Source organism: Atheta coriaria, unplaced genomic scaffold, assembly GCF_025399875.1.
Source record: "Atheta coriaria isolate IRGN ID8LTWV9N9 unplaced genomic scaffold, Caltech_Dcor_3.1 hic_scaffold_39_pilon, whole genome shotgun sequence".
In the NCBI taxonomy this organism is placed as follows: Eukaryota; Metazoa; Arthropoda; class Insecta; order Coleoptera; family Staphylinidae; genus Dalotia; species Dalotia coriaria.
The window spans coordinates 59672-75329 of record NW_027045481.1 but is presented as its reverse complement, the minus strand read 5'-3'; the positions used below and the strand labels follow the sequence as shown (position 1 = coordinate 75329).

At 37.4% G+C, this 15658-nt stretch overlaps 2 protein-coding genes across 2 annotated transcripts; both read right to left on the bottom strand.

Annotated features, from left to right (window-relative positions):
• Nucleotides 1-2307: 2307 nt before the first annotated feature.
• LOC135802558 (mucin-2-like) lies at nt 2308-5513 on the bottom strand. Its single transcript, XM_065316146.1, has 3 exons — nt 5450-5513; nt 2748-5378; nt 2308-2663 (listed from the first exon to the last, which is right to left on the bottom strand). The coding sequence occupies exons 1-3, from the start codon at nt 5511-5513 to the stop codon at nt 2308-2310; spliced, it is 3051 nt and encodes a 1016-aa protein (XP_065172218.1).
• A 14-nt stretch (nt 5514-5527) lies between these two features.
• Nucleotides 5528-14016, bottom strand: LOC135802557 (mucin-2-like). The gene is made up of 4 exons (XM_065316145.1): nt 13328-14016; nt 12353-13223; nt 8247-10129; nt 5528-7101 (listed from the first exon to the last, which is right to left on the bottom strand). The coding sequence occupies exons 1-4, from the start codon at nt 13954-13956 to the stop codon at nt 5607-5609; spliced, it is 4878 nt and encodes a 1625-aa protein (XP_065172217.1). The 5' UTR covers nt 13957-14016; the 3' UTR covers nt 5528-5606.
• Between the last annotated feature and the right edge of the window lie 1642 nt (nt 14017-15658).

Below are 15658 nucleotides of genomic sequence, written 5' to 3'. Positions count from 1 at the left end.
CACATCGCATCACATCACATCCCATCAGAACGAAGTTAACAACATTTGATAAGATTAATAACAAATATTTAAACATTTAAATTAATAATGATGAGTTAGTATTAATTAAGAACTCACAAAAAAAGAACTTGACTATACCATGTCTAGAGTTCTAGTTCTTTTCCACGATTGTTTTATGAATCACTTGATAAACTTGCTTTTGATAATATGTGACTTAGTTTTATTAATCTTGAATTAATCAGTTTGTGCGTGGTTTGTTGCGTGGTTGATGTCGATTTGGCGAATGAATAATAATTGGCAATAAAGATGACAATTGATAATTATCGTTGACAATTGTACAATTTGTTTGTAGAATTGTTAACTGCTGATTAAGCAGAAATATTTCAATTGAAGTTGAAATAAAATTATCAGCTTAAAAATGACAAATCGTATAAATGTTTTAAAGTTTATAAAATATGCTGACAAATATATATTATTGATTTTAAGTTTATTGTAACTAATTTACAACTAGATTTTTATCATTGAGTCAATATTTAAGTTAACACATTTCAAAATGTAAACAGCTACCTAAACATATTACATATGAAAGTTTTTCAGTGCTCATCATATTTGTCGAATTCAACATTGACACTGCACTATCAGCAAGAAAAAAGTTCCTGTCAACAATTTAAAAAATAACACTTACTTACTATCGATATGTATCAGAAAAAAACTTAAATAAATCGTGGAAAATTTTTCCATGTTTTTTATTATAATCTGTATGAAAAAAAACGTGATGTCTCACAAAAACGTGGGTTTTAGTTGGGTTCTATTCATCCTCACGTTCTTTTATACGCTTGATTGATTATTGAAGATTTTACCTGCACCTGAAAGTATTTCTAGGTAGAAAATGGAAGGTATCAGTAGGAACTTTATTTTAGACGTTTCATAAATGCTTAGTTACTTTTTTTCTCAGTAGGTATGCACATCGTACAAAATCCCAGTATTAAACTTAGGTAGAGGCTGGTTTGGGGTTGTAAAAAAGACCCGTTTTAACTTCTTTGTTTACAAACAACAACTGTTTACCACCTGATATTTCAGGTAGAAACCTTTCAGCGGTTTTAAAAATGTTTTTTTTTTTTTGATAATTCAATTTTTCAGTTTACATGTAAGAGTTAATAAATTTGAACGCCTTTATTTAAAATAAGTTAATTTTGATAGCTGTTTATTTACTATTAAACAATTTTTAATATATTATCAGCTTGCATCCTGGTCAAACACGATCTCGATCGTTCCCAGAATTGTATCTAAATATTATATATGTCGTTTGTTATAATATGTAACACATTTGTTTACAGATGACGGTCGGCGATTATCTCATTGACATGCAAATTGTTATTCACATGTTGCGACGGCAGCATCGATTTTTAGTCAAAACAATCACCGCACTGACTAGATCAAAGTTCACAAGATTTATGATTTGCAAATTCTTAAATAAATCCGAATTCTCAGTTGACGTAAAAAATCTCTGATATGATAATAAGTCAAACATATAATAATATTACTTTTCATGTACCATATACACCATTGATCTACAAATTATTAATTTGCATAAAATCGGAATGGGTTTAATCATTGTAATTATTACAGTCACAGTTACACAGTTCAATTACACATCAATACCAAATTACATTGTGCTACTAAGGTGTTATGTACAAAATTATAAGAATCATGTGATATATTATTTTACTAATGAATAAACTTTGAACATGAGTTGATATGTTTAACATATTTATTGGCACTGAAATACGATATTGCAATATCTGCAAATGCATGTATAAAACTTGTTTAAACTCTTGTTAAAATTATAATAGGAATAGAGTTGCACCAAATATCATTATCAATTCTTACAAAACCCGAAGCAGGATAAGAGAGTTTCTCAAACTTTATAGATCGCGCCTCGGTACAAGACTTTTAAATTTTACGCGACCCACCTTATGAAAAAAACATTTATTTTATTTTTAATAAAAATAATGTTATTTGTTAATCAACCCAGCTGAATTTTTTTGCGACCCAGTGTCGGGTCACGACCCACATTTTGGGAAACGCTGGTATAGAACATGTTCATACAAATAATTAATTTTATTTTAATGCAATAAATATTATCATATTTTATTATTTAATATACAGTCCAATAAATTAATAAATTTAGTTTTCGTCACAAAAATTTCCTATTATAAGAACATGAGCAATTGTATTAAGTAGTGCTAAAACAAATGACTCAATTTTTCTATTAAACACACATTCCCTGTATTTGCGTCTTTAAAATTAATAGGTCATTTCACCACGATATGGCGCACAATAAGGGCATTTCCTTCCGTTGGGATAACCTTCCCCGTGTGGGCAACCACATGATTCAGTACCATATGTATTGTCGGCCACTGGTTGCATTGATGCAGCTATAGATGGAATTGATGGGATGTTCTCTTCTCTATCATTAATGTAAATAACTCTTCGTGAATATGGCAGTGGTGTTTCAACATGAGCGTGGTCAGAAATATGTGTTATTGTTGAATGCGGAGACCGTGCTGGGGGCAGATCAACCGGCAAGCGAACGCATGAGGAACAGCCACACTTATAGCCATATGAATTATAAGTCGGAAGTGGTACCGGAGCCAATGATGCTAAAATGTAATAAGAAATAATACAATTATTGTGCCAGAAAGTGGTTTGGAATTGAATAAATTAGTAGTTTAATATTTCCTTACCATGATATTGTTCATGTTGAGATACACATTGTGGACAGCAGCAATAAACAGAATGAGGCGATACTGATGGAGAGGTTCCGGTTTTGTAAACGTTCATATCGTCAACATCAAAGTTGAACCGTTTACCTGCGCATGATGAACAACTTGAACAACTACCCTGTCTGTTCCGTGCTCCACGAATTATTTTTTCAACTTCTTCAGAAGAATCCATTTCAACAGCATCGACTTTTGTTTCTTTCATTATTTCAGAGCTTTGTTGCTTTTCATGTTGATTCTTTGATTCGGGACATTCTTCAGAAGACACGTATCCATGATCAGGTTGAACTTCGCTCGAACAATCTGATTTAGTAGTTGTAGAAGGTTTCGTTGGGCGTGTGGGCCTTGTTCGTTTTGTTGGATCAGTGGGAATTGTTGGCCTCGTTGGTCGTGTTGGTTTAGTTGGAATGGATGGAGTCGTTGACCTCGTTGGTTTGGTAGGTCGCGTTGGACGTGTTGCTTTAGTGGGACGGCTAGTGGGTTTTGTAGTTGGACCGGTGGTGCCATCACAGTCATCATCTTCAGGGAGTTCCCAAATTGGTGATTTCCTCGCGTACCAATCGGATTCTTTAAATTCCTCGCGGCTGCACTTTGTAGCTTTACGATTTTTTTGAGATGTATGAACTTCTTCATCGGACCTTCGATCTCCCGAATAATTCACTTCAGCTGAAGCTAAATGATGCGCTAAAATTCTCTTTTGACATGAATGGCATAATGCACTAAACCTTTCATGTGGTTTCTTTTGACCATCTCGAATCAAATCTTTGCATCCCTGACACAATACTGGCCGTCCTCTGCAGTCACGCTTTTCTTTCCCATCTTTCTCCTTGCGATCTTGTTTATCACGACGGCTTGTAGCTCTATCTATTATCCCTTGCGGATCTTTGATATCTTCTTTGCTCGTTTCATAAATTAAAACATGATATGGATCACAATCTTTACAATCCTCTTCATTGCTGTGTTCAACAGCGCCGGAGTCGTCAAAATGTTTGTGACTGTGCGTATGCTTTTCTTTGGAATCGTGCACTATAATATGATACGGATCACATTCAGCTGATTTGCTTTCTTGGGAAACTTCGCATGATTCCCCAGCCCCTGGGGTTGCCGTTGTTGAGGTAGAATCCGGTAAATTGGTGTGTTCAGACACTTCTTCGCAAGAAACAAACTCTTCAGGTGTTGTAGATTCGGTACCAACTTCTGTTGTGGTTGGTAGACTTGTTGGCGTAGTTGGCTTTGTGGGCCTGGTTGGTTTTGTTCTTGTAACTGGAGCATTAGTTGAAGATGTGGTGGATGCATCACATTCTTCTTCGTCACTTCCTCCTATGACAGGGGCATTTGTTTGTTCCGAAACGTCTTCACAAGAAACAAAATCATCAACAGTTGTAGGTTTGGTAGGTTCCGTTGGCTTTGTTGGTGTAGTAGGATGTGTACCTTTAGTGGGTCTTGTTGGTTTAGTTCTTGTAACTGGTGCATTAGTTGAAGATGTGGTGAATGCATCACATTCTTCTTCATCACTCCCTCCTACATCAGGGCCATTCGTATGTTCCGACACGTCTTCACAAGAAACAAAATCATCAACTGATGTAGGCTTGGTAGGTTCCGTTGGCTTTGTTGTTCTTGTAGGATGAGTGGGCTTCGTTGGTTTGGTTGGATTAGTTCTTGTAACTGGAGCATTAGTTGAAGATGTGGTGGATGCATCACATTCTTCTTCGTCACTCCCTCCTATGACAGGGGCATTTGTTTGTTCCGAAACGTCTTCACAAGAAATAAAATCATCAACTGTTGTAGGCTTGGTAGGTTCCGTTGGCTTTGTTGATCTTGTAGGATGAGTGGGCTTAGTTGGTTTGGTCGGTTTAGTTCTTGTAACTGGAGCATTAGTTGAAGATGTGGTGGATGCATCACATTCTTCTTCATCACTGCCTCCTACATCAGGACCATTCGTATGTTCCGACACGTCTTCACAAGAAACAAAATCATCAACTGTGGTAGGTTCCGTGGGCTTTGTTGGTTTTGTAGAATGAGTGGGCTTAGTTGGTCTTGTAGGATGAGTGGGCCTAGTTGGTTTGGTCGGTTTAGTTCTTGTAACTGGCGCATTAGTTGAAGATGTGGTGGATGCATCACAATCTTCTTCATCACTCCCTCCTACATCAGGACCATTCGTATATTCCGACACGTCTTCACAAGAAACAAAATCATCAACTGTTGTAGGTTTGGTAGGTTCTGTTGGCTTTGTTGGTTTTGTAGGATGAGTGGGCTTAGTTGGTCTTGTAGGATGAGTGGGCTTAGTTGGTTTGGTCGGTTTAGTTCTTGTAACTGGCGCATTAGTTGAAGATGTGGTGGATGCATCACATTCTTCTTCATCACTGCCTCCTACATCAGGACCATTCGTATGTTCCGACACGTCTTCACAAGAAACAAAATCATCAACTGTGGTAGGTTCCGTTGGCTTTGTTGGTCTTGTAGGATGAGTGGGCTTCGTTGGTTTGGTTGGTTTAGTTCTTGTAACTGGAGCATTAGTTGAAGATGTGGTGGATACATCACATTCTTCTTCATCACTCCCTCCTACATCAGGACCATTCGTATGTTCCGACACGTCTTCACAAGAAACAAATTCATCAACTGTGGTAGGTTCCGTTGGCTTTGTTGGTCTTGTAGGATGAGTGGGCTTCGTTGGTTTGGTCGGTTTAGTTCGTGTAACTGGAGCATTAGTTGAAGATGTGGTGGATGCATCACATTCTTCTTCGTCACTCCCTCCTATGACAGGAGCATTTGTGAGTTCAGAAACGTCCTCACATGAAACAAAATCATCAGATGTTGTAGATTCTACACAAACTTCTGTTGTAGTAGTTGAGGACATAGTGGTAGACGTAGTTGTAGTTTGTGTGGTACTATCTTCATCACAAGCTTCTGTCGTTTTACGGTGGTAGTTGTTGTGGTAGGCGTAGTTGTAGTTGGTGTGGTACTATCTTCATCACATGCTTCTGTCGGTTTTAGGGTTGTAGTTGTTGTCGTAGAAGTAGTGGTAGGAGTAGGTTCAGTTTGCGTGGTACTATCGTCATCACAAGCTTCTGTCGTTTTTGCGGTTGTAGTTGTTGTCGTAGAAGTAGTGGTAGTAGTTCCAGTTGGCGTGGTACTATCTTCATCACACGCTTCTGTCGTTTTTACAGTCGTAGTGGTTGTGGTAGGAGTAGTTTCAGTTGGTGTGGTACTATCTTCATCACATGCTTCTGTCGTTTTTAGAGTTGTAGTTGTTGTCGTAGAAGTAGTGGTAGGAGTAGTTCCAGTTGGCGTGGTACTATCGTCATCACAAGCTTCTGTCGTTTTTGCGGTTGTAGTTGTTGTCGTAGAAGTAGTGGTAGGAGTAGTTCCAGTTGGCGTGGTACTATCTTCATCACACGCTTCTGTCGTTTTTACAGTCGTAGTGGTTGTGTTAGGAGTAGTTGGGGTGGTACTATCTTCATCACACGCTTCGGTCGTTTTTACAGTTGTAGTGGTTGTGGTAGGAGTAGTTTCAGTTGGTGTGGTACTATCTTCATCACATGCTTCTGTCGTTTTTAGAGTTGTAGTTGTTGTCGTAGAAGTAGTGGTAGGAGTAGTTCCAGTTGGCGTGGTACTATCGTCATCACAAGCTTCTGTCGTTTTTGCGGTTGTAGTTGTTGTCGTAGAAGTAGTGGTAGGAGTAGTTGGGGTGGTACTATCTTCATCACAAGCTTCGGTTGTTTTTATGGTTGTAGTCGTTGTCGTAGAAGTAGTGGTAGTTGGTGTGGTACTATCTTCATCACACGCTTCTGTCGTTTTTACAGTCGCAGTAGTTGTTGTAGGAGTAGTTTCAGTTGGTGTGGTACTATCTTCATCACATGCTTCGGTCGTTTTTACGGTTGTAGTTGTTGTCGTAGAAGTAGTGGTACGAGTAGTTGGGGTAGTACTATCTTCATCACATGCTTCTGTCGTTTTTAGAGTTGTAGTTGTTGTCGTAGAAGTAGTGGTAGGAGTAGTTCCAGTTGGCGTGGTACTATCGTCATCACAAGCTTCTGTCGTTTTTGCGGTTGTAGTTGTTGTCGTAGAAGTAGTGGTAGGAGTAGTTGGGGTGGTACTATCTTCATCACAAGCTTCGGTTGTTTTTATGGTTGTAGTCGTTGTCGTAGAAGTAGTGGTAGTTGGTGTGGTACTATCTTCATCACACGCTTCTGTCGTTTTTACAGTCGTAGTGGTTGTTGTAGGAGAAGTTTCAGTTGGTGTGGTACTATCTTCATCACATGCTTCTGTCGTTTTTACGGTTGTAGTTGTTGTCGTAGAAGTATTTGTAGTTGGTATAGAACTATCTTCATCACATGGTTCAGTCGTTTTTACAGTCGTAGTTGTTGTGGTTGGAGTACTTTCAGTTGGTGTAGTACTATCTTCATCACATGCTTCTGTCGTTTTTACAGTCGTAGTTGTTGTGGTTGGCTTACTTTCAGTTGGTGTGGTACTATCTTCATCACACGCTTCGGTCGTCTTTACGGTTGTAGTTGTTGTCGTAGAAGTAGTGGTTGGAGTAGTTGTAGTTGGTGTGGTTCTATCGTCATCACAAGCTTCTGTCGTTTTTGTGGTTGTAGTTGTTGTCTTAGAAGTAGTGGTAGGAGTAGTTGGGGTGGTACTATCATCATCACAAGCTTCTGTCGTTTTCGGGGTTGTAGAAGTAGTGGTAGGAGTACTTATAGTCGGAGTGGTGCTATCGTCATCACAAGCTTCCGTCGTTTTTACGGTTGTAGTTGTTGTAGAAGTAGTGGTAGTTGTAGTTGGTGTAGTACTATCATCTTCACATGCTTCTGTCGTTTTTACGGTTGTAGTTGTTGTGATGGAAGTAGTAGTAGGAGTAGTTGGGGTGGTGCTATCGTCAATACAAGCTTCTGTCGTTTTCACGGTTGTAGTTGTTGTAGAAGTAGTGGTAGGAATAGTTGTAGTTGGGGTGGTGCTATCGTCATCACAAGCTTCGGTCGTTTTGCGGTTGTAGTTGTTGTAGAAGTAGTGGTAGTTGCAGTTGGTGTGGTACTATCTTCATCACAGGCTTCTGTCGTTTTTACAGTCGTAGTGGTTGTGGTAGGAGAAGTTTCAGTTGGGGTGGTACTATCTTCATCACATGCTTCAGTCGTTTTCACGGTTGAAGTTGTTGTAGAAGTAGGGGTAGTTGTAGTTGGTGTGGTGCTATCGTCATCACATGTTTCTGTCGTTTTCACAGTCGTAGTGGTTGTGGTAGAAGTAGTTTCAGTTGGTGTGGTACTATCGTCATCACATGCTTCTGTAGTTTTTACAGTAGTAGTGGTTGTGGTAGGAGTAGTTTCAGTTGGTGTGGTACTATCTTCATCACATGCTTCGGTCGTTTTTAGGGTGGTAGTTGTTGTGGTTGAAGTAGTGGTAGGAGTGGTTGGGGTGGTGCTATCGTCATCACAAGCTTCCGTTGTTTTTATGGTTGTAGTTGTTGACGTAGAAGTAGTGGTAGTTGGTGTGGTACTATCTTCATCACATGTTTCTGTCGTTTTTACAGTCGTAGTGGTTGTGGTAGGAGTAGTTGCAGTTGGTGTGGTACTGTCTTCATCACATGCTTCTGTCGTATTCATGGTTGTGGTTGTTGTGGTTGAAGTTGTAGTTGGGGTGGTGCTATCGTCATCACAAGCTTCTGTCGTTTTTACAGTTGTAGTTGTTGTAGAAGTTGTGGTAGTTGTAGTTGGTGTAGTACTATCTTCATCACATGCTTCTGTCGTTTTCACCGTCGTAGTTGTTGTGGTAGGAGTAGTACTATCTTCATCACATGCTTCTGTCGTTTTTAAAGTCGTAGTTGTAGTTGTAGACGCAGTTGTAGTTGGTGTGGTACTATTTTCATCACAAGCCTCTGTCGTTTTTACGGTTGTAGATGTTATGATAGTAGTAGTGGTTGGAGTAGTTTCAGTAGGTGTAGTACTATCTTCATCACATGCTTCGGTCGTAGTCGTTGTAGAGGAAGTAGTAGTAGGCGTAGTTGTAGGTGGTGTGGTACTATCCTCTTCAGAAAGATCACATGAATCAGTAGTTGTTGTAGTACTTTTAGTTTCACAATCAGTAGTAGATTCTGTAACACATTCAGTTGTAGGTAGCGTTGATGGTGAAGTGTCACATTCTGGAGTTGTTGATTCCCATGTAGTAGTCGTAGTCTCGGTTGTAGTAGAATCTGTTGGAATAGGAGTAGGACTTGTTTTCACACACATTGTGGTAAATTCAGTTGATGATGAAGAACTGAAAACAGTTGAAGGTTCAGTACAAGTCCCCGTGTGATGATGATGGTGGTGGTGGCAAGATTCATGAGGATAATGCCCGTGACCAATACCATGGCCGCAACCATCTACCAGTCCAGTACTATCAGAGCAGCTATCTGTGCTTGGTTGATCTGTACATGTACCACCAGTGCCATCAGTACCTCCGCTGCATGGAGATTTTGTAGTTGGTACAACCGTATGATCGTGAATAATAGGAGTACTGCTTGACCAATTTGAAAGTGTACTTGTATCACACTCTTGTGTAGTAGTGGTCTCAGAGGCAGTAGGTTCTGTACATGGAGGAGTTGTGGGTGACGTAGCGGGTGTAGTCCTCAGTGTAGTAGTTTTAGGCTTTTTGGTTCTCTTTGTCTTTTTTGGTCGCTTAGTTGTAGTTGTAGTTGTTGTCGTGGAGCTATGCCATGGATTGTGTGCACCAACTTCTTCAGAATTATCCTCAAACTCAGAATCAGATATATCAGATGCATCTTCATTTGAATCAATGTCTCCATGGTCATGATGCTTGGGTTTACGACCACCACGTTTATTTGTTTCGTCATTACCATTACAATCTTTTCCATTAGGATTATACGGTTTCATTGGAAACAAAAACGAATGATACCCTCCGTGATAATGTCCGTAATTAGACTTTGGCCATTGGCACGGATAGTACAGGGGATGAGGTTGGTGAACATTGCCAACCCCATGATATGCTGGTGCATCATGACCACCAAGGTTTCCTGGTGCCGATATGTGTGGTACAGCACCACCCAAAGGTGGTAAATTGGGGAATACAGGGAGAGTTGGCATAGAGTGCTTGCTTTTGTAGTACGGCGAATGCGCGTGTTTGCTCTGGTCAATATGCAACATTACGTTAGCGGTCGCCATAGCTTGTGGTTGCTTGATGTTAGACGTATCATCGATGTTCGTATTGGTACCACACGATGCTTCTGGGGACTCATCTTGGTCCATTTTAAAGTTGGAGCGTTCTAAAATCTCATACTCATCATATTTAGAATTTGAATTAGGCGAGTAGAAAACTCGACGGAAGTCATCATAAGTTGATGCACATTGTACACACTAAAACAAGTTGGTTTTAATAGAAATATATATTTAAAAAAACGATAAATTGTTTCCTATAAAACTTTCATATGACTTACATGAATAATTACAAGTGCACACAAAAACCTCCAAGTTGTTAACGTTGCCATGGCAACTGATCCTTAGGAACTCAATTTATTTATTTCCGATTTTTCAGTCTTTAAGCTTCTTATGACTTTTATTAATTGTAAAAAATTAAAAGTAACAAACGCCACCCACCACACGTGCTCGGAAGGCAACGAGCACAGTGAATTTAATTAACGGTTCGTAAAATACTTATAACTTTTGATACCTTGAATATACCAATACATTGTTTTGATAACAAACACTTTACCATAATAATAATTACACTTACAAACCACTTGCACTTGCGTTAGGCATGGCAATAAAAACATGTTATTAAGAAATGATCAAAACTACATCCACTGAAATAATTAACACATTCGCTTAAATAAAACAATTCGTTACATATGTTGAGCTTGATGTAGTTGCTAGCTGGCGCTTTTACTGACGTAATCGAAACTGCCATCCTCCGCATTTTTGTTATTGTGTTTTAACGGATTATTATGATAAATAATAATGTAATTGTTTAATTTGATATATTATTTCACAGGTTAGATATTTTATTTACATCTACTACTGACGCTGCGACTGCTAAACCCAACGCATTACTACATTAAGTCAACTCAAATTCATAAATATGCCTAACTTGCAAATTGTTAAACTGCCTAAATGCATTTTTTCAATGTCACACATTATAACAACGCATGTTAAGTTACACGCATAATTAAAATCATGTCGGCCACAGTAAAAATATCTGCAATCTTCTTTTTTATAGAATGTTTTTGATACATTTTATTTAAAACAAAATACAATTTCTTTCTACGGCACTCTTTTACTGCTTGCTTAATTGTCAGAATGGTAATTATCTGCTAATATTATCAATTGTTAGGTTGCATTAGACACTGGCCCCTAATTAATTATTATGTTTGCAATATTTTCAATTATGTCACTTTTTTTATCGCGTAGTGAAATATTTGAAGTGTTAAACATGCTTCGTCAGTAAATGATATGGTTGTGTGTTTTTCTATATTAAAGGATATTTTGTTACTGCTTTTGTATTAAGTTTGTAGGGCACTATATAGGTGGCTTGTGTTTTTGCGTTTTATAAATAGTAGTTACATCCAAACATAAAGTAGTAATGTCTTTGTAGATTACAATTTACATATTTATGTAGATTTACAAATTACGGTAACGTGTCTACACTAGCTGTAGTGAACTTTTTATGGCGTCATCATGATGCCTTCTGGTCCCCGTCCTTCAGTTATCTCTGTCTTCGCAGTCTCCCGTGTTAAGACTTCTATCCGCCATTATTCTTCTGATCCCATTCATCCAGGTTGGTTTTGGTCTACCACGTTTTTCGCTTTGTGTTGGAATTCAGTTTTTTATCGCTTTTGGTAGGTGCTCCTTTCCAATCCTTTCCAAACGGTGTACCATTCTTGTTGTTTCCTGGTTATTTCTTGCAGGACGAGTTTATCTCGAATATCTGCTTAGACGTCCATTATTTCGGGTATGTTGGTTAAGTCTTCTAATCCTGATTAGCCATCTAATCTTTGTCAGAAGTCCATTTCTAGTATCATGAGTTGTTCGATTTTTTTATTTAATTGTCAGGTTTCATTTTCGTACAGGAATTAATAAGAATATATTGGAATTGTGGATTAAAATAATGAATTCTCTATAAATTTTTTTTTTTTCGTTATTCAATGTATTTATTCTTTAAAGTTCACAAATATCACGATCTTCCTGACACATTTTAATTGCATTTTTTACGGTTGATTAAAATTAATTGATGTTTCAATTGCGCATTTTCTGCTTCTCTATTCCGTGCTTGAAAATTGATTCAATATCTGAAACAGAAAATAAATTTTGAATTATATCCCAAATATCAAATAGTATCAGTCAACTAAAGCAGAAAATGCATCCCGTAATAACGCAATTTAAACGTTAGTTCACTTATATTTCTACTCATTTAAAAAGAGTTAATAAATTATTTGAAAATGGTACAAATGTATACAAAGTAAAATATAAAACATAACAAATTAATATAAAATAAAAACAGATGTAAAATTTTGAAGTTCGGAAATTCGGTAAGAGCTTTCAAGGTTCCTTCATAATTTCTGCAAGTTTCTTTGTTTTTTTAACCCAAGCTTTTCTTTTATCTGCAATGTCTTTAACAAATTCGTCCATCTTAATTTTTATGTTCTTTTCCCAGTCTAAATTTGGTTTTAAGTTATTCAATTCTAGTGGTTTTAATGTAATTGGTTTTGCCATCTTAAGTATATCAAACGTTTCCAAAGAATTATCTTCTTTTGATTCGAATTTTTCAATTTCTTCACTTTTTTCTTCTTCTAAAGACACAACTGTTTCCTTTTCTCCTTTCTTCATTAGCAAATCATCATTTTCCAAAATGTGTCTTTCTAAATCCCATAAATTTTTTAACTCTTTCCTATAAGTCTGTTTGAGTTTTACCATAGAGATAATTTCTCTGGTTAGTTTCACCTGCTGCCACTTGTAATGTGCGTTTTCTTTAATCATCCTCGCAATATTGTGCACTTCGTCTCTGTCATCGTGCTCCATTTCAACAGATGCATCCAATTCCAAAAGCTTTCTTAATTTTTCTAAAAATATCATGTTGTGTTCTACTTGGGTGTCTCTTATTCCTTTAAGGCGATTCTCCAATTCAAACTTATTAGTTTTTTCTAAGAACTTAATTCTTTCTAGTTGTTTAATATATGTGTCTTCATTCTGTTGATTAAACTTTGAACCCAACCGTATTTTATCGTTGAGGTCTTCATGGACTCGAGAAAAAATCATCTGAAGTTTATACAATTCCACCAAAAACTTGATCAAATCAGATCTGTTGTAGGCATCTCCATCTTGAGAACTCAATAGCCTGAGATTTTTCTTCAATAGCGACGCACGGAATTTTTCTAGTTCCTTGATGTAGTTAAGAATGTTCATCTTGGCCGAAACTATTTGACCTTTATCCCCAGTCAAATGTTTGCGCCAATCACTTATCAATGTATTTTTTAAATATTGAAGTTTTACTAGATCTTCGTAGAATGTTAGTTCTTTATCAATATCAGTATGTAAAAGATTTTGAAGCCGTCCTAGAACATTGGATATTTCTTGTTTGATGATGTCGAGGTTTTTTTCAGGGTGGAGATCTGCAAAATCTTCATGTTTCTTTTGGATACAGAATGAACAGCGCCCAATATTGGATCTGTTCTTATTTTTGGGCCAGAAGATTTTTTCTTTAAATGAGTTGTTTTGGTTTTGTGTGTGTTTTTCTTTACAGCGTCATACAATTTTGGAATTTGGTTAAAATGATCCTCAAAGATAACTTCGGCTGACTGATGGGTTGATGGATAATGTTGTTGTTCTTCCATCAGGTGTCCCCACCTTTCATTGATAAGATCTTTGATATCTCCACTAAGATCCACTTCAAATATATCTCTTTTTCTTCTTGTTTTACCATTCGGTTTCTCAGGTTTGTCAGTCAAACTAGTAGTATCAACTTTGGCTAGATACATTTTGACATCTTCCGCCTCTTTGGCATCCATCGTAAAATTTTCAATTACTAAAGCTATGTTTTTCAATTTAGTATCTGATTTGTGATTAAATAAAATAAAATCTACAGAACCATCTTGGTTGATTGTGCACTTTACCACTTCAAAGTCCTGTAAGGATTTCGAATAGGATGAACTCCTCTTCATTCGATGACCAAGCTGATCCATACTTGACATCAAACAGTTTGTAAAGACATAAAAAGATCTTTTGAATTTTTTTCCAAAATCGGTAAAGTATTTTCCTGACGTACGAATGACAGTTGGTACGCTCTGAATAACAGGCTCGAAATGCTTGTTAAAGTTGTGAAATTTTGCCAACATTGAAATTGGAGCATTGACGAAAAACAATAAAGGAATTTGAGGCAAAAGTTGATCAATATGAAGCGTGTCTAAAAGAAGAGTGGATGCTTTGGGAACTGACACAATTTCATGTTCGGGGTGGTCCACAGTGTCCAAGGTGTCTTCAGAACTAAGGTCTTCATAGGATTCATCATGGCCATTTGATATTTCATTGTCCTCTTCAAATGAGAAGGTGAGATCATCCAAAGATCTTTTATGCCTTTTAGTCGAAATAGTGCTAACTGATGCTGCATCTTCAGCTTTTGAAGGTGCAGTATCCATGGTAAACCGGTTAAAGGCAAACCGCTGGGGGTCAAGAAAGGGCAGCAATGTTCTTTTAGCCCTTTTACCCTTTATCTTAGACTCGGCAAAATTAGAAGCAGACCTTTTAGCTCGTTGCAAAATTTCAGAACAACTTCTCAATGATTTTATAGGAGGAGGACTAAAATTTATTTTTCCTAACCCTACACTAAAATTACCGATGTTCATATACTTAGGTTCTTCTGCTTTGTGCTGTTGTAAACTATTTAAACCCAGAAAGAACAACCTCCTCATCCTACCTTGAAAAGTATCTTCAAAAAAGATATCTTTGATATTTCTATTGATATTATCTTCGATTTCTTGTTTTGTTAGTTCCCGGTAACCATCATGATATCGTGAATCAATTTTCGGTACATTGCAACGATTTGAATGAAATTTTAACATATTAAACTTTTTATTGTACCTTCCACAAGAGCATTTCTTCACTGGATATTCGTAAAGGTAGTCCTCGTCTTCGACGTTGGAGAGAGCTTCAAATACTGGTCCGCGGGAAGGTACGGTTGGTGATGGTTCCCGGCAAGATGGTGCTGGCATGACAACACGGTCTGGTTGTGCAATTAGTCCAACAAGACACTTGTTGCAACGTTTCTGCTCTACTGGTACTTGAACTTGGTAATCGTAGGAGTAAAGTGGTACTTGGACGGTCTTCTTGACGATTCTCAATGGCATGCATTTGTAGGTACTGTCACGAAGGGTCACAGGTTTCACCGGTTTCACAATGGGTTGCTCAATAGAGTACGGAATTTGCTAAATAAAAATACAAATAATTAACTAACTAATTATTTAACTATTGCGGACTAAGAAAGTAAAACTGTGATTAAGTTTTTTTTTTTAATAAAATCAACCAGTCTGTAAAAATATTTAAGTTGTACTTACACGATTGCATGAGCAGGTGGATCCTCTATAGATCACTTGGACAGGAGATGATGGCGGCGATGCAACGTACAAATTTTTACTGCACTGTAAAATAAAAATGCATTAAATTACATTGAAGCGCATTCAATACCTTAACGTTAAGTTAACTTACTTTTAGACATCCACAATCAGCAGAAACAGCAGCAATTGCCATTAAGGCGACAAAAGCAACAACAAACACTTTCATTTTCACTTTTTATTTTTCTATTTTAAAAGATTTTTTTTTCTTTGACTTTTATCTACGTCGACGAACAGCAATATCGCACAAACGTAAATAATGTGGCGTTTGAAAATGTTGCACTCG

Bases quoted from the DNA above. Each gene is read 5' to 3' on its own strand.
- LOC135802557 (XM_065316145.1), bottom strand. From the start codon at position 13,956: ATGTCAAGTATGGATCAGCTTGGTCATCGAATGAAGAGGAGTTCATCC. The intron at 13,224-13,327 runs GTTCTAGGACGG...TACATTGATAAG, and splicing joins TCAAACAAGAAATATCCAAT to TGATTGGCGCAAACATTTGA. The intron at 10,130-12,352 runs GTTAAAAAAACA...AACTTGTTTTAG, and splicing joins CAGATAAAAGAAAAGCTTGG to TGTGTACAATGTGCATCAAC.
- LOC135802558 (XM_065316146.1), bottom strand. From the start codon at position 5,513: ATGCATCCACCACATCTTCAACTAATGCTCCAGTTACACGAACTAAAC. The intron at 5,379-5,449 runs GCCCACTCATCC...TTTCTTGTGAAG, and splicing joins AAACCGACCAAACCAACGAA to ACGTGTCGGAACATACGAAT. The intron at 2,664-2,747 runs GTAAGGAAATAT...ATTACATTTTAG, and splicing joins TCAACATGAACAATATCATG to CATCATTGGCTCCGGTACCA.